The 25279-nt window shown below is 40.4% G+C and overlaps 7 protein-coding genes across 7 annotated transcripts in view; 4 read left to right on the top strand and 3 right to left on the bottom strand.

Moving 5' to 3' along the window:
• Window positions 1-1083: 1083 nt before the first annotated feature.
• On the bottom strand, window positions 1084-1653 carry AK88_01931 (uncharacterized protein; the record flags this gene model as incomplete). Its single annotated transcript, XM_012479566.1, has 3 exons — window positions 1084-1305; window positions 1422-1468; window positions 1578-1653. The coding sequence occupies 3 exons, from the start codon at window positions 1651-1653 to the stop codon at window positions 1084-1086; spliced, it is 345 nt and encodes a 114-aa protein (XP_012334989.1).
• A 619-nt stretch (window positions 1654-2272) lies between these two features.
• On the top strand, window positions 2273-6401 carry AK88_01930 (uncharacterized protein; the record flags this gene model as incomplete). The annotated part of the gene is made up of 2 exons (XM_012479565.1): window positions 2273-5835; window positions 6044-6401. The coding sequence occupies 2 exons, from the start codon at window positions 2273-2275 to the stop codon at window positions 6399-6401; spliced, it is 3921 nt and encodes a 1306-aa protein (XP_012334988.1).
• A 532-nt stretch (window positions 6402-6933) lies between these two features.
• On the bottom strand, window positions 6934-10074 carry AK88_01929 (valine-tRNA ligase; the record flags this gene model as incomplete). Its single annotated transcript, XM_012479564.1, has 1 exon — window positions 6934-10074. One exon carries the CDS (start codon window positions 10072-10074, stop codon window positions 6934-6936), a length of 3141 nt encoding a protein of 1046 aa, XP_012334987.1.
• Window positions 10075-11619: 1545 nt separating this feature from the next.
• On the bottom strand, window positions 11620-17130 carry AK88_01928 (uncharacterized protein; the record flags this gene model as incomplete). Its single annotated transcript, XM_012479563.1, has 1 exon — window positions 11620-17130. The coding sequence occupies one exon, from the start codon at window positions 17128-17130 to the stop codon at window positions 11620-11622; it is 5511 nt and encodes a 1836-aa protein (XP_012334986.1).
• Window positions 17131-18412: 1282 nt separating this feature from the next.
• Window positions 18413-19547, top strand: AK88_01927 (uncharacterized protein; the record flags this gene model as incomplete). Its single annotated transcript, XM_012479562.1, has 4 exons — window positions 18413-18535; window positions 18851-18955; window positions 19171-19201; window positions 19405-19547. 4 exons carry the CDS (start codon window positions 18413-18415, stop codon window positions 19545-19547), a joined length of 402 nt encoding a protein of 133 aa, XP_012334985.1.
• Window positions 19548-20835: 1288 nt separating this feature from the next.
• Window positions 20836-23250, top strand: AK88_01926 (uncharacterized protein; the record flags this gene model as incomplete). The annotated part of the gene is made up of 3 exons (XM_012479561.1): window positions 20836-20925; window positions 21122-21248; window positions 21440-23250. 3 exons carry the CDS (start codon window positions 20836-20838, stop codon window positions 23248-23250), a joined length of 2028 nt encoding a protein of 675 aa, XP_012334984.1.
• A 693-nt stretch (window positions 23251-23943) lies between these two features.
• Window positions 23944-25279, top strand: part of AK88_01925 (uncharacterized protein) — a gene marked incomplete at both ends in the record, with an annotated part of 3126 nt that continues 1790 nt past the window's right edge. Inside the window, 6 exons of the mRNA XM_012479560.1 lie at window positions 23944-24082; window positions 24199-24268; window positions 24451-24504; window positions 24617-24701; window positions 24835-24986; window positions 25113-25199. Coding sequence (XP_012334983.1) covers window positions 23944-24082; window positions 24199-24268; window positions 24451-24504; window positions 24617-24701; window positions 24835-24986; window positions 25113-25199 — 587 coding nt within the window. The remainder of the gene's footprint in view (window positions 24083-24198; window positions 24269-24450; window positions 24505-24616; window positions 24702-24834; window positions 24987-25112; window positions 25200-25279) is intronic.

The following is a 25279-nucleotide window of genomic DNA, read 5'->3' as shown; positions in this document are numbered from 1 at the left end:
TCGTCTCCCTCTGGCGTACTTTGTTTAAATATGAATTGCCATTTTTTCCTCTGTTTCTTTTTTCTTTGCTTTTCTTTTTTCTGCTCGGTGAAGGGTGCGGGGTACGTCTCCCCCCTACACGTTGCCTCCTTTTATGCTGTGCCCCCTCCGCGGGGGGATACATTTTGAATTCCAGCCCTCCATGCAAAATTGTAAAATGCACATTGTAATATGCACATTGCGCGTTGCAAATTGCAAATTTTACGTTTATGCTTTTCACCTATTTTTAAGCCCTTTGCATTCCCCCCCGCGCTGCACCGTTGGTTTACCACCAAACTGCACCTGCTGCTTGTTCCTCCAGGTGTGCATATTTATCCCCACTGCCGCGAGGTGGACAGCGCATCTGCCCTATGTACCTTTTCTATACCCTCTCATGTTGCACATCAGTGGACTGTGCCTATATCAGTCTGCATGCAAAATTAAAGTAAAGAAGACATGCGCACTCCCTTATCCTTCATTAACCAGCGCAGCCTTTTTTTCCTTTTTTTTTACCCATCTACTCCGTGTTCGGCTTGTTATATGAATACCAATTTTTTGTTTTAATTTTTTTTTTCCTCCCAAAAATAAGACTTACTCATTTGGGTATGAAAAGATCGTATTAGTTGTTTTAGTTTGCTGTGTCCACGCGTTTTCTATTCGCGCGTCCTTTGTTGTAGGGACCCCGTCCCATTTGCAATCCTTAGTAGGAAAAAAATGTACTCAAAAAATGAATCCCCCTGGGCACAAAAATGGAGCCACGAATGTGACGAATTGGGGATATAATAATCAAAATGCGGGAGGTGCTATCCTCTGGGACGTCTTTCTCCTTGCCACGGTCACAATGATAAATACTGTATAGCATATGGTGCAGGAATGGTGAAGCTTTCTACGCATGTCCTTCTTTGCACTTGCCACGCGTCCCATAATTTAATCCTCCCACTTGGCGCACATTTTGCAGAAACGAATGATAGGTGGTACCCCTTGTGTGCATGTTTTGGCAAAAAAAAAAAAATAAAATAAAAAAGGTGAGTACCTTCCACATGTGCATATATAATAGGTCCACCTTCAGACGGCCCTTTTCCCTGTATATAATGTGTTCCTGGTGTCATCCAGACCAATCCGATCGTGAACGTAGTTCAAACTTTTGCTGCAGGTTCGTTCGAAAATGTTGACCTCTGGGACGCATTTGCTTATATCGTCATCATACTTATGCAGGCACAAAATTAGGGGTTGCATGTTGCACACGATTTGTTCCTTCAGCTTGGACCCGACTTTGAATTCCCCCATCTGTGGCATTCACGAGTGGACAAACAGACGTATCGCTATGGCTCTGTGTACCTACGCATATATGTATACTCCTACTTATTTATGTATCCTTGATGCATGAACAATGTGGACCAAACGTGACACCATAGCTTGGTTTGTTCTTCCTCCGGGAACTCCAGCCCTGCTGCAGAAAAACGTGGGCGAATGGTTAAGTGAGTGAATATGGGTTATATATTAGGTATGTTCGCTTGCGCATGCGTGGCCTTTCTGTGGGCATAATTTAAAACTCACACCTGTTTTTCCTTGATTATGTAGGACCAGATTTTTATCTTTTTTAAAAAAGAGGCCAAATAATAAATTCGCCGTCATTGAAGGCGTTTCTTTTTTTACAATTTTTTTTTTTGTTTTTTTTTATTTATTGTATTATTTTTTTTTTTTTTTTTCGTTCACCGGTGTGACGCATAGCCAACCAGGTCGACTCTCACCATTTTGCGAAATCGTTTTTAAGGAGTTGCCTTCCACGCAGAGTGGAACGCCTCAAAGGGAACAAATTGTCATTTTATGCGGCTGTGTGAGCATGGCCCCAGTAAATAAGCTGAAGGGGGATGATAAGTAGCAACAAAAGGAGGAGTGGCTAACTGCACGTTCAGTCGTTCTGTGTCGGCGCTGTTTGATCGATTCATTGTTCCTCCAAATTTGTACATTTGGGGTTTCGGTCCATGACCCAAAACATTGTACTTGCGTTGCAAACTTAATGTGGGAGATTCTCCTTCACCGCGAAGAGATTCTCCTTGTGGTTCCAAATAATAGCACATTAACACGGTGCCCCTTTTTTTTCTTGTCGAAACGTGGGGTAGTCTCTCCCTCATGTGAGGTCTAGGCAACGCACGTGTAACTCTTACGCGTAGGTTTAGACCCACGGGTAGAAGCAGCGTGTGCACACGAGGCCGCAGTATATACCGAAACCCACTCTCCCCCTGGTGCCACCATGAAAGTTGATGTTAGTGAAATATTTCGAAACTACGACGAGAAGAAAGCCGTAGAACATATCGAGCACCTGGGACATGACATCAGAAGTAAGGAAGAGTCCATAAAAACATTTTTGAAAGAAAAAAGCAGCCATGTGATAGATAATACAATAAAAATTAAAAGTGTGTATGCAAGTGTGGACAAAATAAAATGCCTTTTGGAAGACATCGTTTGCTCTTACAATGATTTAATCGGTGGCGTTAGAAATACAGCATCGATGAATTTTGGAGACGCATCAGTGCACACACAAAAACTGGGCGAATCGGAAAAGGACATCATAAAAGAGGTGTGGAAAAAAAAGTGCGACAGTTATGATTTTTTATTTCAATGTTGCCATTTGGGTAAAAGCACAGGAGGAGGGGAAGATACCCCATGTGATAATGCGTATGATATTGTGAAAACGGAAAAGGAGGAACTATGCAATTACGACTGCTTCTACCTTAACAACTACATAAACCATGTATATATTGATGTGAATAAAAAGATGAACGAGGAAAACTACTCGTTTGTTCTAAATAAAATATACACAGATATATTTCTCTGCATCAAGGTCCTCAGTTCTTTACTCAAAAATGAAAAAATTAAAAACATTTACATTAACATGTTTAATAGCAATAGGTCCATACTCTACTTAAATACGTATGTAAATAAACACAAGGAAAATTTCTGTGACATCCTCCTGAAATTGATATATGCCTCTTACCACAATTTGGCCTACAACTACTCATGTAGAATGGACAGCATTGCCCAGTCCATAATGATGTTGTTGCTTTTTTACAATAAAGAAAATTGCCAGCGCGTGGACATTTTAAAAAACGATTTGTTCAAGGAAATTCTTAACGCGAGAATAAATTTGTTACACAACTTTGTTCGCAGAGGGAGCCACGTAGAGCAGGATGAGGCTCTCACCCTGCGCAAGGTACAGACATTATTTTTACAAGTCACTTATCTAGTTTTACACACCAAATATGTCATCCTTCTGCTGATTGATGTGAGTAATAAGGGCTTGCGCCAAGCGGTGAAGGACGGTCAGATTAACCCTCTCGAACAGGGATGTCCCCTCGAGTGGGAGGATAAAATTAAACAAGCTTATGACGACCACACTCGTGGGAACGACGCAGCGGACACGGAGGAAAACCTCTTCCTGCGAAGAATGCAAATGGAGCTATTCATCCTGCAGAATATACCTCATGAAAAGGCAAAGAAAAACAAGCAGTACTTTAATTATGCCATAAATAGCATGGAAGAAATAAAGAAAATTCTGAACGAAGGAATTGCTGACAAGTTCAGCTTACTACACAAAACCTATGTCCAATTTGTGCACCTCACTTATAAGTATATGATCCACCTTGTGCATGTCTACTACTGCAAAAATGATTACGGCGTAACGTGCGACCAGTTGTTCACAGAGTATGCAAATATAAACAGACTGTATAACAAAATGAGGAGTAAAATGGACATGAAAGAAAAGTACTATAGTAAATATATTAAAGATGTTGATTTTTACCTGAACAATAATCATCTGCATGATACTCATGATGAAATTTTCGAGATTTTTTTTTTCCTTTTTTTTAACAAATTTGTGTGTGCAATTCCGTTTTTTGATCAAAAGCCAGTTGATAAATGGAAGCTAGTAATGACCAAATTTTTACACAATTTGTTTTGCAACATATCCATTTCTTATGAGCGAAATTTCGAAATTAAAAATTGGGTGTTTTATTCATTCCTGCTGAATTCATTTTATTACTATTACGAATTTTTTTCCATCGATTTGGATAACATATATGCACAATTTTACAATGTGGACAGGGACTCAAGTGAAGATCAACATACAAAAAAAAATAATAATCACAAAGAAGCGACAGAGCGTTTGCATGCGGGGTTTAACGCATCCAGGGAGGGACATTTTCATAATGGCTTTAAAAAAATTTTAAAAGAAAAAATTCACCCCCTTATATTTTCAGCCTACAAGTTGATTATCTTCGTAGAAACGAAAGAAATTAACCAAAGTGCAAATGCGGACTTTCTGCTTGTAGACAAAGGCGCACATGATGCTGCTGATTTTTTCAACATGTTCGACTCGTTTATGAGTATTTTGAAGAGCCACACTGGGGAAGGGACACACGCCAGGGATAATGCAAACGGAAACGACATCGTACAAGAACCAACTTCCAGCCGCAGTTACGCAAGTGGCGCCCAAAAGGAGAGCAGCAGTTGTAGTTTAAATAAGTGCTCTAATCTGGTATCCTTCTTACAAGTGCCGCTGGGGGAGGAGCCCACCCATGTGGCAAACACCCCAAGGGGCAAGTGCCCGAATGGTAGGGCCAACACGCATGACAATAACGTGGATCGCGAAATGAACCTCGACCAGGAAGAACAAAGTGACATGCGCAATTGCGGTGACCAAATCGAGCAGATAGAAAACTCGGAGGAGGAATATAAGGAGCTCCATCTCTATGTCAACCTGCTTAGGCATAACGATAAGAGCGCGTGGAACCATTTCCTCAGTTCCCGCGAGGGAAGCGATAAAGAACCACTAGCGAACGACTTCGAGGGGGAGCCCAATTTTTCTCTCAATGATTTAAAGAGCATTTTTCTACACATAGTGTATAAGATATTGAAGGCGTGTCTGAAATGCTTCTGCGTGGGGTACCTGGACAATTTGAAGGAGCATTTGCATTTGTACCTGAACATGTTAATAAATAATGATATACAAAATATTTTATGTGAGAAAATGAACGGCCACTTGGTAAATATTTTCTCCTTTTCCAACCTTTTTATCCTCTACGTTGAAAGGTTATTCAACACGGATGTGTATCGAAGCATAATTATCTACCTAGTGAAAACTGCGCTACAGAAGGAGATATACAAAATATATGCGCAATTTATTTGCCTAGTACAGGAAGTGTACTCTGCCCAGTATGCACACTCGAATGAAAAAAATAAAACGCTCTTAAATAAAAAAGTAACCGAATTGTATAACATTATTTTGTTGGACTTATCATGTTGTGTATATATATTGGACAATAATAATATTATACACAAATCCACATATGATGATCTGATGCGGCGATATGAAAACTACGAAAGGTATTATATCAAGTCCTGCCTTTACTTTGTTGACGCATATAAAGAAAAATATAATGTGTACAGTGAAAAAAATATGAATGAATGCAATGCGGGAAGTCACCCATTTTGGGAAAAGCTAAACGAAAAAGACGCGGAAAAGAAGCAAAAAAAAAAAAATGCAGAAATGTACACCTTTAAATATTTAATTGATAACATTTTGGCGGCATTGAATAAGCTCGATAACCTTAATGGAATTATTTTCCAAAAGCATATACGCCTCTTAGCTCAGAACTTGATATGTGACTCGTATTTATTATATTATTTATTTGTTCAAGGACCCACCATTAATAACCTTTTGGGCAATGAGCAGGCGGACACAAAAACGAGTTCTTTGGAAATTTTCCATTTTAATAAAGTCAGCTCCATTGATGACAATTCGATTGAGGACAATTTGTTGAAGCTTTTTTTTTAAAGGCGAAATTTTGTTCGCAGCTTGGATAAGGCCCCCCGTTAACTGGACACTCGTGTTTGATCTTATATAAATATGCCTTTTTGTCATAACGCCTGTAGAGATAGACGGGCACTTTTTTTTTTTTTTTTTTTTTTTTTTTTTTTTTTTTTACGACTTGTTGTACTACGCACCCCTGTGCAAAATGAAAAGGGCTGAGGATAAAATTTACGAGGAAATTTGCAATGAAGATGAGTATAAAAAACTGTTTGAAGGAAAGAATGACATCCTCTACATCGTAGACGTTTATACCAAGTGGTGTGGACCATGTCTCTTCACCTTTGAAATTATAAATAAAATTTACAAAGCCAATTTTGCCTTCACAGAGAGCGTAAAAATAGTAGCTGTGTGCGCGCAAAATATCGCCTCGTTAAAAAACTACGATAACAATTCCAAGCCATTTTACTTAATACTGAAAAATGGAGAAATTATTCGCCAAATTCAGGGCTGCAACACGCCTCATATATTTGCGCTGATTGATGAGCACTTGCTAAGTACCAAATTTAACTAACGGTTTTTTTTTGTTGAGAAAATGTGCGACGTCGAATGTCGCTGGACAGTCGGGGAAGAACAGTTACTACGATGCGTGGAGAGGTGCAAAACACACACATGTCAAAGTATTCCAATGCCACACTGCCACAACGTCACAAAATGACTAACGCGTGGGCAGAGGCATGGAGCTGCTAACGGCATACCAAGTTGTCGCATAATTCGCACGGATTACAACGCGCGCGGTTGGAAGAATGCCTGCGTCATGCAGAAAAGCGTGCATCTTCTGTCTTTATGTATGGGCGCATATGTCCATGCACATGCGTGTACTGGATTCACGCTGTGTTATCTGTGCATATTCATTTGCACACAGTGCGCCATTCTTTTGGTGCGTTTCCCCAAAACAGGGTTCCTTCCTGGCGCTGTTGTATACATATAAGTGCACACTGCGTGGAGAATAAATTTCTCTAAGTTGTTTTTTTTTTTCCCCCAATTGGGTACTCCCCTTAATTAACACTTTTACACACAGATGCCCCTTTTTTCGTTAAGTGTACTTACGCATTTTTTAAGCACTCATTAATCTCCGAAATGATGTTTGACATGGCCAAAATTTGCGCGCTCAATTGCTCGATTTTTTCCGCGTACAAATTTCTGACCTGTTCAGGCACTTTTTGCTCATAGTTTGGATCATTGGTTTTTTTCAAATAGGAATCTAAAGAACTCTGGAGCTTTTTATTCTTGCTTTGCATATTGGTCAGTAGTGGCTTCAGATACTCCTCAGTGGACTGCACGTAAATAATGAACTCGTTGGCAACAATATCCTTCAGGCATTTTTTTATTTGAGCACTGAGATCATCGGAAAGCTCTTCCACATTATATTTAATTACAGTGAGGTTACCCAATTTTGCCAATGTCTGTATTTTATTTTTTACCTTCAAAATAAAACATTCGTCTTCCTGACTCTTCGCAGCGATGTAGCAATTGAGTTTTATCTTGGGAGGAATTTCCAGATTAGAAATGAATGACCTGAACTGCTTAACAATGCTCATAAATTTGTTCATTTCAGAGTTGATTTTTTCATCATTCCAAGAAGGTATGTACTGTGGGTAGGGGGCTACGGAAATGGATCCAAATTTGTGTCCCTCTGCAGCGATCTTGTGATAAAGCTCTTCCGTTATGAAGGGCGAAATGGGGTGCATAAGTCTCAGCCCATAGTCCAGACACGCATGTAAAGTTTTGCTAGCATGGAGTGCCGTTGAACCGGACAGATGATTGCCTTCACTGACGGCATTGTTGTGGTGGACGTGGCTATCCCCCGCTGTTGCGTCTTCCCTTTTCTCCTCACTAGCCGCTCCGTCTTCCTTCTTCACTGGTTCGGAGGACTCCACATTTAGACGGGCCTTGATAAGCTCCAAGTACACATCACACAAATCGTACAGCCAAAAGTTATAAGCAGAAAAAGCTACCTCAGAAAAGTTATAGGAATCAAAACTTTCATTAGCACTTTTTATATACACATTTAGCCGATGGAGAATCCACTTATCTTCCCACTCTAAAGAGTGTACATAATCTGGTTGTGAAAGAAGGACATTACAATTGTCATAATTATCTGGCAAGGTCTTCAAAAAGAATTTAACAGCATTCCAAAGTTTATTACAAAAATGTCTATACCCGATTATTCTATTAATGTCTAGGTTTACATTTCTACCCTGCTTTAGATATGTGAGGAGACCAAATCTTAGAGCATCGGTTCCACATTCTGGGATTCCTTTGGGGAATTCTTTTTTCTGTAATTCTAATGCTCTTTTAATTTCTTTTTCTGGTAAATTTCCTTCATACAATTTTTGATTTAGTCCACTTAAGCTAATACCATCGATGATGTCCAAGGGGTCCACGACGTTCCCTTTACTTTTGCTCATTTTCTCTCCTCTGGAATCCCTAATCATGGCATGTAGGTAGATGGTGTTAAAAGGGAGTGTCTTCATTAGGTGTAGAGAAACCATTACCATTCTAGCGACCCAGAAAAAGAGAATATCCTGACCCGTCTCTAAAATACTGTTTGGGAAAAAGTGTTGGAGATCTTCTGTTTTTTCTGGCCACCCTAAAGAACTAAATGGAACAAGGGCGGATGAAAACCACGTGTCTAGAACATCTTCATCTTGTACCAACTCGAACTGTTCATTTTGTGGTACCATATTCTTTGCCTTCTCCATGCACTCTTCGTATGATCTGCCTACAACCCACTTCTCCTCTCCTTCCTGCGCAGTGACATCTACCTCTTCCAATTGTGTTGCCTTTGCACCGTTCCCATCTACTGCTCCGCTTGGATCCCCCTTTTTGACAATTTTGTAGGCTGGAATTCGATGTCCCCACCACAACTGCCTCGATATGCACCAATCGCGCACATTTTCTAGCCAGTAAAACCAGGTGTTCTCATGTTGCGCGGGAATAATTTTGAGTTGCTTCTCCTTCACGCAGTTAATGGCTTGTTTGCCTAACTCACTACAGTTTACGTACCACTGTGGTATGAGCATGTACTCGATGATGTCATTTGTTCTTGAACACAATGGAAGAGACATTGAGTTAGGAATTTTATCCGACAACAAATTTAACTTTTTTAATTCTTCCTGAATTTTAAACCTACACTCAAATCGATGGAGTCCTTCAAATAATTTCCCTCCATTTTTGTTAATATGTCCATCACGGGTAAAAATATTTATTGCCTTCAAATTATGCCTCTTCATCATTTCGTAGTCATTTTTATCATGAGCTGGTGTTATCTTCACAGCTCCAGTACCGTATTCCATGTCCACATAAGAATCTGCAATGATGATTACTTTTCTGTCTGGAATGAATGGGTGTATAATTTCTTTTCCTACTAAGTGGGCATACCTTTTATCATTTGGGTGCACAGCCACAGCAACATCTCCCAACATGGTTTCAATTCGCGTTGTTGCCACTTCAATTTTTTCTTCACTATCCTTTATTTGGTAAAAAAACTTATACAACACGCCAACTTCCACCAAGTGATGAAATGAAGGGATTTTAATTTTTGTCGGTTTTTTTATTTCTTCAAGATTCACTTCAATATCTGAGAGAGCAGTCTTTAAATGGGGGCACCAGGCAACCAATCTGTTGTCCCTGTAAATCAGTCCGCTATCGTAAAATTTGATGAAGGCTTCCTTCACAGCTTGTGACAATTTCTCATTCATGGTGAAGTACTCCCTTGACCAATCAACGGACGCACCGATTCTCCTAATTTGGTTATTAATTTTATTTCCATGCAGATCCTTCCATTCGTAAATTCTTTTCACAAACTCTTCTCTTCCATAATCTTGTCGTATCTTTTGCTCCTTCTTAAAGAGCATTTTTTCCACAACAGTTTGCGTGGCTATCCCTGCATGGTCTGTTCCTGGGATGTACAGGGTTAAATAATTTTTCATCCTTTTGTATCGAACTAGGGAATCTTGAATGGCTATGGTTAAGGTGTGGCCAATGTGTAACGTCCCTGTGACGTTGGGTGGGGGTAACACAATGACGAATTTGTCACTCCTCCCCTTATTTGCAAACAACTCCTTCTTCGGTTTGAAATAATCATTCTTTTCCCAGAACGAGTACCACTTGGACTCCACCTCCTTCGGGTCATACGCATCCTTCATGCTCTTTAAATTTTCTTTTATGTTTTTTCCTTCCATTTTGTTCAACGTGCAGTGTAAGTATCTTCTGGGTTGGTGGTAAGCGGTTATCCGTTTGGAGAATCGTACGTTCATGCGAAAGTGGTTGTAGGCTTGTCCCAAGCGAATTTGTAAAATTGGGTCAAAAAAAAAAAAATATATATATGTATCACGCAAATTTAGCAAAACGATTGCGCCGCTAATGATGATGAGGATGATGTGGATGATGAAGATGTTGTCGACGGTTGCGACCTCACTTAATAATGTTCACTGCCATTTCGCACAAACGGGTTTACGCCTTTCCCCTTTGGACGGTGAGAATGCCTTCTACTTGCAGAACACAGAGGGAGGATAAAAATTTTCAGAGCTCCTCCTACAAGTGTACCTTACATAGGGTACTGTTATATTTTTTCCTTCAGGGATGTAAAATTTTTGGCCAGTCAAGCGCAACATAGGGCAAAAAGATCTGTTGCGGGTAACGTTTTCGCGAGGGGTTCCTTCCGAAACGGGATTCACTGGGGAATTTTCTTGTGGCGCATCGAAACAAGAACAACTGCTACTTTTTTTTATATTTTACAAAATGTGGGACAGCTTTACTGCGGGAGCGCAAAGGGCATACTAAAATGAAGAGAGAAAAATGCCCACGTAAAAAAAAACGCGCTGTGGCGACGGCGAAGAAGCCATAACGGCACCCAATATTATTGCGACACTACTTTTTGTGCAGCGCCCCACCATTTCTCAACTTTAACATGGCGAATTTTTTTACCGCTTCTATTTCGCGCAGTGCCGCACAGCTATCACTGATTATTCGTTCGGTAGAAAAATTTAAAAAAAAAAGTGCTTCCCAACCATTTTTTCTCTTTCCAACGCAGACTTCATTTTTGCCTTGATTTTGTTACATACAAAAAGGGTGGCAAAAAAAAGGAGGCATAGCATTCGCTCGTCATGGTACAATTATGAACAGTCCCTTTTGTTGTCGAATGGGGTCATATATGGGGGGGGACAGTGATATATCGGACGAAGGAGCAGAAATAATATCCCCTGGAGAATTAAAAAAGAAGGAACAATACACGGTTGTATCCGTTTTACGGTTCGGGGATGTGCTGCTTACGTGTTAAGATGTGGAAGTTGCACTCATATGCGTTCTTCTTATGCTTACAATGGGTGAAAAAAAAAAAAAAAAGGAAGAAATGGGCATAGACTGCAGCCTACACACAGGTGAAGTGTTCCCGTAGATGTTTATTCCTAAGGCCAGCTCATATGTACCGCCGGGGGCAACGGTAGCCTCTCTCAGGGTGGGCTTTTGTCTTCCAATTTTGGTGACGGTCCACATGGGGCCGCAGCACAATTTGTGCTTGTACAGTCATGATCATAAGTTAATCTTTTACATATATATATATTTTTTTTTCTCTTCTTCGTAATGGTCATACCTGTCTGTACACTTCTTGTTCCAATGTCTGGTCTAACCGCGTTTGTCGCTAGGGTAGAAAGCGTCCCCAAGGGGGAGATGGACTCGGTCAGCACATGTAAACACCCCTGTAGCACTCATCGAAAAGGCCCTTCTCCCTACATATACTCGTCAACGAAGCCAGTGCCATTTTGAGAGTTGCTCCAATAGTGAAACGAATCGGATGTGCTGCCCCCCCTGTGAAACATATCATTAAGCATTCCCATTTCTAAATCATAATCATTCCGCATACATTCGTACATAGAGAGGTCTCCCATTATAGGCATATTCTCATTATGAAGTTCCTTGTCCCCCCTAATTGTCGTCATTCCTGCATTGTCGTTAGTATCTCCCAGTGTTGCTGTTCCATTGGAGTCCCAATTTTGAAGAATAAAATTTTCCCCTGCATGCAGAAAATTTGTATCAACAAAGTGGCAGGTGTTCTGAAGCAGGTTGGAATTCTCCATACTCATTTCATTTGACATTTCAGGGGCATTCTCCATCACTCCACTTATGGGTCCTACTACCATGTTGGAAAATTTATCTTGTGTTGAGTAACCAAACGGAATTTTGCTTATAATGTTACTCGTGCTATTTACTCTCATTTGATTGGAAGGATTTGTATAACCTACAATATTCGTGTTACTCATTTGGAGGGTTGAAGATAAGTTATCCTTATGCGTATTTACAAAATCTGTTTTTCCGACCCTACCGCTACTACTAATTTGGCACCGTCCATCATTAGCAATTCCAATTTGATGAAGACAGTTCCTTGGAGGTGTGCAATTTAGCTGGTTGGGTTTTTTTTTAGTGTCTGTCTTGTGGGATTCTACTGTGGAGAGGTAGCTCTGCTGTTCTTCTATGTGGTAGGATGTTTTATTTTCCCTCATACATTTCGCACTGTGGAGAGAGCTCATTGGTGTAGTGCTTGCTTTATCATCATGTGAGAAATTGGGCATATGAGAAATGTGTTTGGGGATGGGCGAAGATGCTTCTAAAATGGGGTCGCCTGGTTGAATACCTGTTTCGCATTTTGTCCTGACTGCCCTATTTGTGTCTGTCCCCCCGATATTCCCTCTCCTTGCATGACGATGATTATTATTATTATTGTTATTCTTTTTCTTCTTGCCTGAAATTGAAAAGTTTTTATTAGGGAGTAGGTACCTGCTCCTCAATTCCTTCAGTGCCTTGATGGTAATTTTAACGCCACTCCTTTTGAGCATATCAATCCATTCCCTTTTATACCCATTCCGTTCGCATGCCAGGAGGCAATATTTTTCAGCTACATTCCATATGCCTAAAATGTGGGCAGCTCTGTACAGGTCCCTTATTTTCATATCTCCGAAGGTTGACCTAGAGGTAGGGTACAAGCCATTGGATGATAAAAGCTCGTCACACATTTTCACGTCCGTCATTCTTTTTTGGTGTAGCGCTTTTCGCAATATGGCCCTCCCATAGGTACCTATGGGGATGTCAAACCCAGGGTACCACTCGATCAGATAACTGTTCTGGGATTTATTCGTAAAGGCTTCGCTGGAAGTCTTCTGCAGAGCGTCAGCAGGTGGACTGCTCAAGCTGTTAGGCAGTTCGCCACCACATCGACCAGCAGCCACCGCAGAGACCGCTTCACCCTTGTTCACATTTGCGAAAGAACACTCAAAATGTTGCATGTGCGGCGGGGTAGGCGGTACATTATTTCTTCCCGTAGCAGCAATCACATCCTTGGTGTCTCTTTCCTCATTCATGTTGAAAAAGTGTATGGGAAATTTGGTCCCACTAATTAAATGGTCCCTGTTAATGTCTCTCCCCAAATGGTAATCACTTTTGTCAATCTGTTCTGTTTTGTTAGGACTGTTACCACTGTGGCTGCTTCCAGAATGTAATTTCCCACCCTGGTCGTAACTTGCCCCGTGTTGCTGGCCGACACATCCACCTTCCACACACTGCGTCTTTTCATTTACTTGGTCCAAATCGGGTATATGCATGCAGCGCTTTGTCGAGCTCGGGTGGTCCTCCACCTTGCATGAGTAGTCTAATCTACCATCAGCGTAGCAGCAATGTTGAAGCTGATCATCCGGAGGGTAGTCATCCTCGCGTGGCTTTCCAAATTGAGATGTCCCATTTAAATCTCCAACCGAAATGGCCACTCCGTTTTGGCTTCTCCCCCTTTCACTGCTCGATAAGAATCTTATTTTGTTATTCCCCCTCAGGTCCAGGTTGTCATTTCGAGGTGGATCCCCTAAATGTGTGTACTCATACGGGGTGAAGTTTTGTTCAGTCTCCTTAAACGTATCGTCAGTGGAACATATTGAATTGGTGAAACAGTCCCATTTGAGATGGCTACCCCAGAAGGGTTCACATTTAATGTTCCTTTTATCCTCATTATTGAAATGGTTTATCTGTTTGTTGACCTTTCTATCAGTGGTGCTGTTCATGTCCGATTTGTTTCGTCCCTTTTTGGCCCACATGTGGCCGTTTTGCGTTATGGCCTTTTGGGGGGACATAGGAAGTTCCTCACCCCTGGAGTCGTTAGTAGTTGGAAAAAGCCCATTGGGGGATTCACATCTGGTTAGTAGATTCTCATATAAAGAATTATTATTCACTTGCCGTACCATTCCATGTTTCTCTCCCCAAGGACATGCTTGTTCCCTGTGTGTAGTAAATGGCTCCCCCGTTTTCTCCCCTAGCCTTTTCATGTAAATACTCTTCAGCTCTGTCTTGTTCTCACTTCTCCTAATGAAGATTACGTTTGATCCATTTTCCATTGGGGGCTCTTTTTCTACAATGTTGTGGGGTAGAAGATGATCACCCTTAAGAGGGCTTCCATCATATGAGTGACCCGTTCGCAGTGCACTGTTGCCTCCTTCCCCTCGTCTTGGCATGCCAACACGCGCGAGGTTAGAAGACAACCTGGTGGAGGACTGTCCAATGGAAGCCGCACAGGATTGTACACTTCTACTCCTCATGGTGTCATATTTATTTGCATCCACTAAGGACACAGTGTTCACGGACAAACTTTTTCTCCTTCCTATTGTGGGTGTTTCGTTTATGCAGGATGTTGTGTAACTTCTGTTCTGAATATTTCCATCACTACTTCTTATGCGTATTGTGCGCCTTTCTGGAGGGGACAACAGTTCATTTGTGAGCGTCCTATTGTGCAGAGATGTGCTGCTCAATGTACATGTTGAGTCAGTATTAAGGGAAAAGTTCCTACGTGGTTGTTTCTCACCCTCTGCAAATCCACAACGGATGTGGATTCCCCCCTTCAAGGTTAAAACATCTTTCTCCGCATGGGCATAATCGTCTTCCACATTCTTTAATGAGCCCTTTCCACATTGGTGATAATTCGTATTTGTTCCCTTACTCCTTCCTTGTTGCTTAATTTTTGTTATGCTTCCCCTTGAATTTTTTTCCTCCCAAAAGGGCCTCCTTTTGCTCCAGTAGACTTTCGGTTTAAGTGCAAATTTTTTTTTGTTCACCAATTGAGGAGTCTCCAAAATGGTGAAATTTGTTCCTCCTCTTATTTTTCCATTTTTGCATGAATAATTTGTCTGATGGAAGGGGTAACTTGGTATTTTGTCCCCCAGTATACCTCTTCCCTCACGGGGGTTATTCTCCATTTCGTTCTTTTCTTCTTCTTCATTTAGTGACTTTGTTCGCAGCGATACAAGTTGGTTGCTATTACATTGTGAATGAGTTATACTTACGTAACTTCGTTCCGCATGGTGTACACGCGCATTACGCGGTGATAAATCTCTGCCATGGGGAAACTCTCCCCTCCTATCACCTAACATCCTACCGTGTCCACATTGGTAATCCCAGACCATGCTGATTAACGCTTCGTTTTGGTAATTATTCAAATTGTCCTCCTCTACCTGTGCATGCTTAAAATGCAGCTTTGAAACATTTTCACTCAACTTGGATTGGCAACATATGCCCCCTTGTTCAGATTCGCCCATGGGTAGAGGTCGTACCATGTTCTTCACAAATAAGTGTGTCCCCACATCCTGTATGTCATTCGTGTGCTCATTATTTCTTTCTTCCATATTTCCGTGCTCGTATATTTTTTTGAACTGTTCCGATGAGACAGAACCGTCTTTACGCTCATCCATACAAATGTCATCCATGGGGTTAGCCTCAGATTTGGATGCGCTCGTGCACGTGGTGCTGCTTGTTATGTAAAACTTATTATCATTTTCGTTCCCATTTGTTACCTTTTCATAAAGGGCATCCTTACCATTAGAATGACCCATTCGAGATGAGTTCATGCCATTTGGGGTTGCCTCTTCGGTAGAATACCATCCACAGCTTTTTTGCCTATTGCTAAAAATCACATCTCTGTCGCTACAGGAAAACCATTTCGTAGTCCCCCCTGCTGCACCAGCACAATGTGGTTTCGCCATTCCTATCTTGTTGTTTTCGCAGCGGTCGTGAGCGCAACCATTTTGGTAACCCAACAGTGAATGGTATTTGTTCAGGCACTTATATTTGACCCTACCCAAATTGACAAAGGGTTGGTCGTTACCATTTTGTACTGCGTTATTTCTTTCGAGGTCTGTCTGTATATGTGCAGGGGAATGAAGTGTGTATACTTTGTCTTCAATTTGGTCTCCCTCGTGTTTATTATCCGCTTTTCCCCCTGTGCAGCTTCCATTTCGGCAGAGCACCTGTATCGCTTTTCTTTTTGCGTAGGGTGTATTGCTCCAACGGTTGGTTGTGGGGAAGCCAGCTGCATTTTTGCACTTGTTCCTCAGCCGTTTTCTCATGAGTTTGTAAAATTCTATATCGTCATACGGCACAATGTGAACCCTTTGGTCATGTGGACAAAAGTGTTCATTCCTGTGAACACCTTCCGACTTGGTTGATTTGTCATCTGGGTCTTCTTCCAACTGGTTAGTTTGTCTTTTACGCAAAAGGAAAAGTCCGTTAACCCCTTTCACATCGTCTGGGGAGACAAGAATGTCTATGCCTCTGCTCTCAAAATTGCTGAAATGTAAGTTTATCCTTTTTAAGAATTTCCCCTTTTCATCACTTGACATTTGGGGATCCCGGTGCAGAAGTTTTTCCTTTGGGGGGATCTTTCTAACTGATTGCTTCTGTCCATTACAGCTGTTAAGTTTAACAACATGTGCCCTGTTTTGAGAATTTTTTGCTGTCCTTGAATTCCTCTCCTCTATGTTGAAATATTTACGGAGGACATTTTTGGACTTAATGGGAAAGCCATTTTCGCCTCTTCTTTTTTTACTTCTTTTCCGACATGTAGGCAACTCCGCTCTGGCTCCAGTCCCCAACTTACGTGTGTACTTTTCAACGGCGTGTAGATGATTTTTTATAATTTTTTTAAAAACGGCATTTTTGCCATATCGGTTTTTCTCTCCTTTGGCAAAATATTCCCTTTGAATTTTTTTAAAATTTGATAATTTGCAAATTGGACTAAGTACAGGAAAATTTGCAAACTTATCGAATGAGTCAAAATCGTATTTTTCACCAAAATACATTTGACCTTCACTCGCAAAAAAGCTGTTCATATGTTCACAATAGTCATTACACAAAAAAGAGTTGTTATTGTCATACTGAAAAAATTTACACAACTGTTCCATTTCGTTCTTTACATGTCCACTGTTTATCATGTGTGTATTTTTTGTATGATCAATTTTTTGACGTGTCTTTTTGCTGGGGGAATTTTTTTTTCCATTTAGTACATTTTGGGTTTGTACTTTATGGCCATTTTTAACTTGGACGTAGCTTTGTTCTACTGCCTCTACCCAAAGTTTAATCCTTTTTTTTGTTACAATATTTAGAGCAATATGTATCAGTAGAGAAGACCTCACTTGGGGAGACGGACATTATTTGAGTAGAACGATGTCTGCCTGTGTTTAATCCTTTTGGCTGTTCTTTAAAGGCCATTACAATGGCTCTAAAGTCCGACATGAACACTCATGCGGCCAACTTGCAAAAGTATGTTGCTTCTCGCACTTGTTAATGATCTTTCTCATGAAAGTTAAAAAGAAGTAAACCAGTTATCAAATAAGGTGTACATGTTATAATTCCACAATGTTGGTGGAAATTACAAACTTTTAAAAAGGTAAAATCATATTATTTAAATATATATACATATTTTTTTTTTTTTTTTCAAAAATGGGAATTCATAGAATATTTTTACCTGAACAGTACATGCAAAAAAATAAAAACATAAAATAAAAAAACAAAAACAAGACTTGTATAACGCAATGTGCAATTGTTTTGTTTAAAAGGTGTTCTACAGAAATGTCATTTTGGGAATTACCTGAAAAGTGAAGGGTATGCCATGGCAGCGCATTGCGCGCCGCACATTTTTCTTTGTCACCATGGATATATCTACATGAATATTTATATTTACATATATATGTAAATATATGCGCGTATACGTGCTCCATACTAAACACATTTCAGTGTACGTACACCAATGAGCGCATGAGTGAGGCTGAAAAAATGGTGAAACACAATGAGAGCACATTTTGCAGGATGGACAGCGGCGTTAACACGGGTGGCTTGTGTATACCTCATCGGAATTTCCACACCCTAAGCATTTGTAAAGACAAGCTCATGGGATCATGTTCAATTAGATGTGTGAGTAAAATTCCTTGCCTCCCAAATATAACCGAATGTATCCGTTTATATATTTACGCCTAAGTATAATTTTCCTTTTTTTTTTTTTTTTTTCCTCCAATGAACATAAATTGTCTTTCCTGTATTTGCCATGTGTGCCCTTTGTTTAATGGTGTAATTAGCGCCCACCCGTCATCTTATTCACCATAGCTATATTCCGTTTCAGATCCTTTTATTCATTCTACCTTTGGCTATTTTTTTTTTGTTAGGGATCCGTCTGCCCTTCCCCCACATTCATACAAGCTTTTACGGTTTCCAGAAAAAATGAATAAAGTGCAGTTTCTGTTTCTGCTTTCGCTCATTTCTCTACTGTGGAACGGTGCAGACATAAAATGCTCAGCCCTCACTGGGGCTGCTGCTGAAGGCCCCAGTTTCGCCCAAACGAAGGTACAATGCACACTTACCCTGGCTTGCTAGTTGGTCACATTTTGTAGTTCTCTATAGTTTTCCTCACCTAATGGTTGCCGTGTTTTGTGAACAGTTTTTTTACTTTTTCCGTGTGTCATTTTTCGCGGGACCAACATTTTTTTTTTTTGACGATTTTTCCGTTTCTGCTCAAAATGTAGAAAGGCAGAGGTGGAACAAAAATAAGGCTTTTTTTTTTATGATGTAAAAATGGCGCCTGTATATTGTTCGCCAAAATTATTGTGCAAATTCATTACGCAAATTTCCCCTTCTTCAAATGCTTTTCCGCCCCGTTAGGCCCAAAGCGCGGAAACAACTATGCCTGATTTGTTCAGCCTATTTTCCGCAAAACCGAAATCAGCGCAGCCAATGTTTAACTTTTTTTTGGAGGAACATAGAAATGTAAAAAAAAGGAACGACTGCTCCACACGTGACCTATTGTGCATGAAAATTTAGCGTATATGTAGAGATAATTTTTGAAGAAAATTAAGAGCAAGCAGTTGTGTATATGTGCGTGGAAATGATCTACTGTTATTTGAGCGTGTTCCTCTTTCGCTGCCCCTTTGTTAACTTTTTTTTTTTTTTTTTTTTTTTTTTTTTTTTTTTTTCTATTTCAGTTATGGCTACGACGAACGAAGAACAATGAAGGTATGATCAACATGGCATACTGTTGAAACTCTGAAAGTTAACAAAATGTTTTTGTGGTGTTGATATGTGTAGCGGCCTCACGCTTCACTAGTCTGCTTATTCCCACATGGGACAATAAAAAATTACATATACAGAGCACAAATCACACCTGCACATGTGCACGTCGCGCCCGCGGCGATACATGACCACGTACACCTTTTCAGCCAACAGAAATACGCGAAGACGCTTTTCTGACTTTCAAGAACTCAGACAGAACGACTTATCGAGGTTTCACGAATTGATGGGCATCCAGAATGAGCAAATGAATATGCTGAAAAATGCCATACTGTCATTGGAGGAGATTTAAAAAATGTGGAAAAATGCGAACCAGTTGTCGCCATGCAAATGGCAATTCTGCATTTAGGCGTTTTTTTTTTTTTGTGTGTAAGTATTTTCCTTGGGCTGGCCATCCATCCGTCTCTTCCGTCTTCCTTTTACAATTTTTTTTTTTTTTTTCATTTTTCGTTAAGTACTTGTTAAGCAGCGGCTATGTTTGACTTAGTTTGTGTGTCCGTGTGGGGATAACGCTGCCTTTAAAACGAAGTGCCTTATTTCGATACACAGGTACGGGCGTCATCGCGCATATGCATTTATATAAGTGGTACATTTTGTTTCCGCCCACATATTACCCTTTCCCTTTTTCTCTTTTTTCGTGAAGTGATTCTTGTGGCCAGACAAGGGATGTATAAAATTATGTAACTGTTTCCTTCGTCGCTTCCGAACGGGTAGGCTCGTCTAAAGGCGGACTTTTACCAGCGTGGTGAAAGGCAAGCATATCTACTTGCCCTAAATAATTATCAAAGTTTACGTTATCTGGACGGGGAGGTGTTGTCCCTTTGTCAAGAAAAAAACAAAAAAAGAAATGCGTATACAATGAAGCACAATTTAATGAAATGAATATATGCAGGTGATTTATTCATGGCACAAATAGATCACCCAGGCGGGCAAAAAAAAGAATGGCATAAAGAACGGAAAAAAAAAAAAAAAAAAAAAAAAAAAAAAAGGCCCCCTAAATGGGGGAAAAAAAAAAAAAAAAAAAAAAAAAAAAAAAAAAAAAAAAAAAAAAAAAAAAAAAACACAGTGTACGACAACAGTACACAGGGAATGAGACCATAAAAATGTATAATGCGCACTCTGGCCTCATTTTATGTTTACTTAATATTTTTCCGCATGTGACACGTTGGAGGGGGCACGGAATTGAATCGGATAAAAGGCGTTATTTTTAAAAGTGTAAAAAATAAATATGCTTACAAATTAAGTAGCGAGTAAAATACGTGTTTCCTTTATTTATTATTATTTTTTTTTTTTCCGTCATATAATAAAGTCCTTTTTCCATGACTGACGGCTTATGAGGACTTGCTCGAAGGAAGGCTAAGGAAGCCAAGCATGGTTGACTCTATTTTCAATTGTTGTACAGTGTTTTTTTTCATGCCCATATAAATGCGAATGCGAGGAGGATGCATTTTCGCTGGGGCATAGAAATCAGAGCCATGCAACGTACAACTCGCAAAACAAAACAAGGCGACAAATAACGCCCGGTTAGAAAGCGAGGACGAAGCGTTATAGCGGAAGGATAAAAGTGAATAGGAGGAACCATGGCTGTGGCAGACCTGATTGACATTAACAAGTTGAATGAGCTGCGCAGGACCAACCCCACCAAGGCCAAAAATCTCATAAAAAAGATAGTACGTCGAAGGAGAGAGAGAGGAAAAAAAAAAAAATTATGTGCACGTGTTTAAAGCTGGCAGCAGCGCCCTCGTGGAGCGTATCTGCATGTTATGGAAATGTAAACAAATTAGTTACGCGCCTAAACTTGGTGACAATCTGGCCTGTGCTGTCCATTTGTGTGTCATTTTCCCCCCCTCCATTTTTTTTTTGCAGAAAAAGAAAAATGCCAAGAAGGAAAAGAGAGACAAAACGCAGAAGAAGCGCGACACAACTGGTGGTGTAGATAGGAACGATACAAGCAGCTACCGAAACGAACACTACGTGGAATACGTGGAGGAAGGTTAGAAAGGAGAGAGAGGGAAAAGTAGCCATGTGTATATTCGAACACACGCCGGGAAAATATACCACCCGGCTGAGCGTAAACATAATTGTGAGCAGCGCAACGTACGTATATAATACCGTGGCGTACAAACGCATGTATTGTGCCCGTTTTGTCTTCACCTGCTTTATCCCCCCCCCACACACACACAGCAGATATCGATGAAGAACTTTTTAAAAACTTCCAAGATGTGTATAAAAAGTTTAAAGGCAACAGGGATGACCTAGCCGAATACGAACAGCATATGGAAGATGAAAAAAAAATAAATCTGGACGATAGTAGCTACTCGGAAGACGACTCAGATGATGATGAGGAAGACGACGATGATGATGAAGATGGGGGAAACAGTAAAAAAAAAAAACCCATTTCTAAAAAAGCCCTAAAATTGTTAAATAGACCATCCGTTGTGGAATTAAAAGAATTTGCAAAAAAACCAGAGCTAGTAGAAATATGGGATACGACAGCCAGTGACCCTTTTTTCTTTGTCTGGTTAAAATGCTTAAAAGATTCTGTGCCTGTGCCACAGCAGTGGTGCCAAAAGAGGAAATATATGCACGGAAAAAGAGGCATTGAAAAAATACCATACAAATTACCTCCCTACATTGAAGATACAAAAATAAGTGAAATTAGACAAGCCATAAAAGAAAAGGAAGAACAAAAGTCCTTAAAGCAAAAAATGAGGGATAGAGTCAGGCCAAAACTTCATACCATGGATATAGACTACCAAACGCTTCATGACGCTTTCTTTAAATATGCAACAAAACCCAAATTAGTAAAATTTGCAGATGTGTATTATGAAGGGAAAGAATTTGAATTAAAAACGAAAAAGTTCCGTCCAGGCGTTATTTCAGAAAAGCTGAGAAATGCTTTAAATATAGAACCCACTGAACCCTTGCCTTGGTTATATAATATGCAAAAATATGGGTTACCTCCCTCTTTTCCTTATTTAAATATTCCAGGGTTAAATGACCTTACGTCTGAAAACTCTGGAGGGAAAAATGGCCATGGAAGTACATCAGGTTTGAATCCACAGAATGGTATGAACAAACCGCAGGAAGGGGCCGAGGAGGATGGTAGTGGAGCCAAAACAAAATACGACAATGTAGATGACTCGGGAAATATCGTATATGGCAATTTCATATCTCAACACAAAAGTGAGAACAGCAGTAAATACCCAGACGATTTTCTCTGGGGTGAAATTGATGAAAATTATGTGAACTCTGAGGAGGACGAAGAGGAAGAGGAGGAGGAAGATGAGGAGGTGGAGGAGGAGGAAGGAGATGAAGGTGGACAGGAGGAAGACAACAAAAACAAGAAGAAGAAGAAAAGTAAAAAAGGATTGTCAAAAGAACAAAAGGAAAAAATGGAGGGACTCGATTCGGAAAATGCAAACCTAAATTTGAATGATGATATGATGAAAGCCAATTATAACAGTGGACTGTATAGTGTTACAACGAATACAAAAATAAATGGCTCCTATACTCCCTTCATGGAAAGCGGAGTCACGTCTGTAGACTTAACTTCTTTCATTTCCGGATACGAAACCCCCAAATATGTTTACAATAATAGTTACATGAATCCTGCACATATTAAACCATACACTGTTCTGCAAAAGGAAGAAGTACCCACGTCGCAAAATCATTTGTTTACGTCAAATGTGAAATATAAAATTAATCCCGCAGTTTCTATCATGAGTAAGTCTTCCAATGTTTCAGAGGCAGGGGCAGGAAGTATCACCCCTTTCAGCGGAGTTGCCATGTCAACACCTTATGCGCCTAGTGAGACAGGGAAGAAACTCCAAATTAACCCCCCACAAACTAATATTGAAGATATAAAAAAGGAACTCAGCAAACATGAGGAGTTGTCCAATAAGGCCAAGCTCGTCTCGGCCCAGGTAGACCCACCCAAGAAGGGGAACAAGGAGGAAAAGAAGAAGAAAAAGAAGAAATTCTTCAAATTTTAAGCGGCCTCCCTTTATTTGTGTCTTCCGCTTTTTCCACCAGGATATATCCTATCGGCGTACCTGCTGGGTGGCTACCCACAAGGGAGAAACTGCTGTTGCCTCCCACGTTAAAGCAACATCCACTGTGCATTCTCACGCGTCGATGTTGGAACGCCTTTTTTTTTTTTTTACGTTTTCAAAGTGGATTGGAATAATTTCCACCACGTTTACCATTCAAACACTGCGCAATTTTGTAAATTTTTTTTTTTTTTTTTTTCAAAAATTGGTGAATGTGCTTCATTTAGTGAAGCATACAATTTGGAAGACATACGAAACACGGTGGTCAGGAGAAATAATTTTTTTTGTGTTTGTGTTTTCCGAAGCGACATGGACTTTACCATCATCGGGGTGGACTGTGCATGGCGAGAGAGAGTTCTCCCATATTGTACATCCCATTTGTCGCGCCTAATTGCACAGACCGCAACAAGCGAAATACGTGTACGTACACAGATTAGCAACGGACGAAGTTGAAGCAGCAGGGATCCACATACCACGCCCGTTCTGTAGTACAAATGTGTAGCCGAACTAAGATAATCATCCCTGCACAAAAATGAAAAAAAAATAAAAAGCAACGTAAGGCAGCCCCTTATATAAGTGTAACCCACTTTTACAAACCCCTTTTGCGAAACAGACTGAAAACAGACCGAAAACATAATGAAAAAAAAAGGGAAAAGCAACGATGAAAAAAAACTAATCCTGTACGACATCATGCTGGAGAGTGAATCCTTTTTCATACTAAAGGAGTTGGAGGCGCTTGCGCCAAAGAAGGGGATCCGCTCCATCTTCGTCAAGGGTTAAAATATGAGTACAGAGGCTGCACATTGTTTGGTAAATAATCTTGTGGCGTATGAAAACATATTTATATGTGAACCCTCCGCCCCTTCCTCATGGCGTCTTCCCTCCAATTAGACCTACTACAGCAGCTGGTAGATGATAACAAAGTCAAGTCGGAGAAGGTCGGCTTGCAGAACGTTTACTGGTATGTGGACACCGGAGGAAAGAGAAAGGGGGAGGAACAGCATATTGAGTCGTCGTTCCCCCACACCTGATGCGGGTGCACCTCTTTTTGTGCACTCCGCTGTTTTGCTAATTCGTTACGTATATGTCTTATTCTCCTCTTTACATCGCCTCATTTTTTTTTTTTTTTTTCTTCCCCCCAAGGGTGCTCAAAACTGAGGAGTCCTCCACCTTGCAGAATTCGTACCAGGAGATGAAGTGCGCATAATCATTTTTCAAATGTGTAGTAGTACACCTCGCATGCAAAAAAAAAAAAAAACGAAGAAGCGGAGGTAACACAAGCCCACACAAACACTTCTGTCCTTGCAAGGGAAAAGAAGGAAGAGTATGAAGAGAACGCCAAAAGGGAGAAGGAGGGCTACGAAGAATTTGTGAACTCTTTAAACATTTCGCAGGTAGGATGGGAGCGATTCTTCTTTGCTTTTTCATTATCCGTAGTTCGCCGCTCGTGAGTGTGCATATTCGTATGTACATGTTTATGTTTGCATATGTTTACCTGTCTACACCACTACCGCACTCCACACGCAGGACGAACTGAGAGACAAGATGGAAGAAGCCAAAACGCTAATGAGCCATTTAGAGAAGAAAAAGAAAGAGCTGGAAAATGTGAAGAAGACGGATATAAAGCAGATAGAAAAGATGAAGATGCAAAATGAGTGCGCCTTGGAGTCCATTCAGAGGTGCGAAAATGTTACGAGCGCCACGATTTTGGTGCAGCGGCACTGCCACTTTTAACATTGCACACATTTCCGTGGAAAAAAGCACCATTTTTTTTTTTTTCTTTTTTCCATTTTTCATGGTCAAAGATGGAACAACAACATCTCCTTGGTGAAGCAGTGGATCCAGGACAGAACGAACAAACCCGCAGACACGGTCGATAGGCTGCTGGGAATGTAATATGAATTTATGAACGAAGAAAAAAAAATTAACAAAAATGGAATTTTTAATTTGTTACGTAGCACGAGCTACGTAC

Source organism: Plasmodium fragile (assembly GCF_000956335.1).
Source record: "Plasmodium fragile strain nilgiri unplaced genomic scaffold supercont1.17, whole genome shotgun sequence".
Classification (NCBI taxonomy): Eukaryota; Apicomplexa; class Aconoidasida; order Haemosporida; family Plasmodiidae; genus Plasmodium; species Plasmodium fragile.
This window is presented reverse-complemented; position numbering and strand designations above follow the sequence as displayed.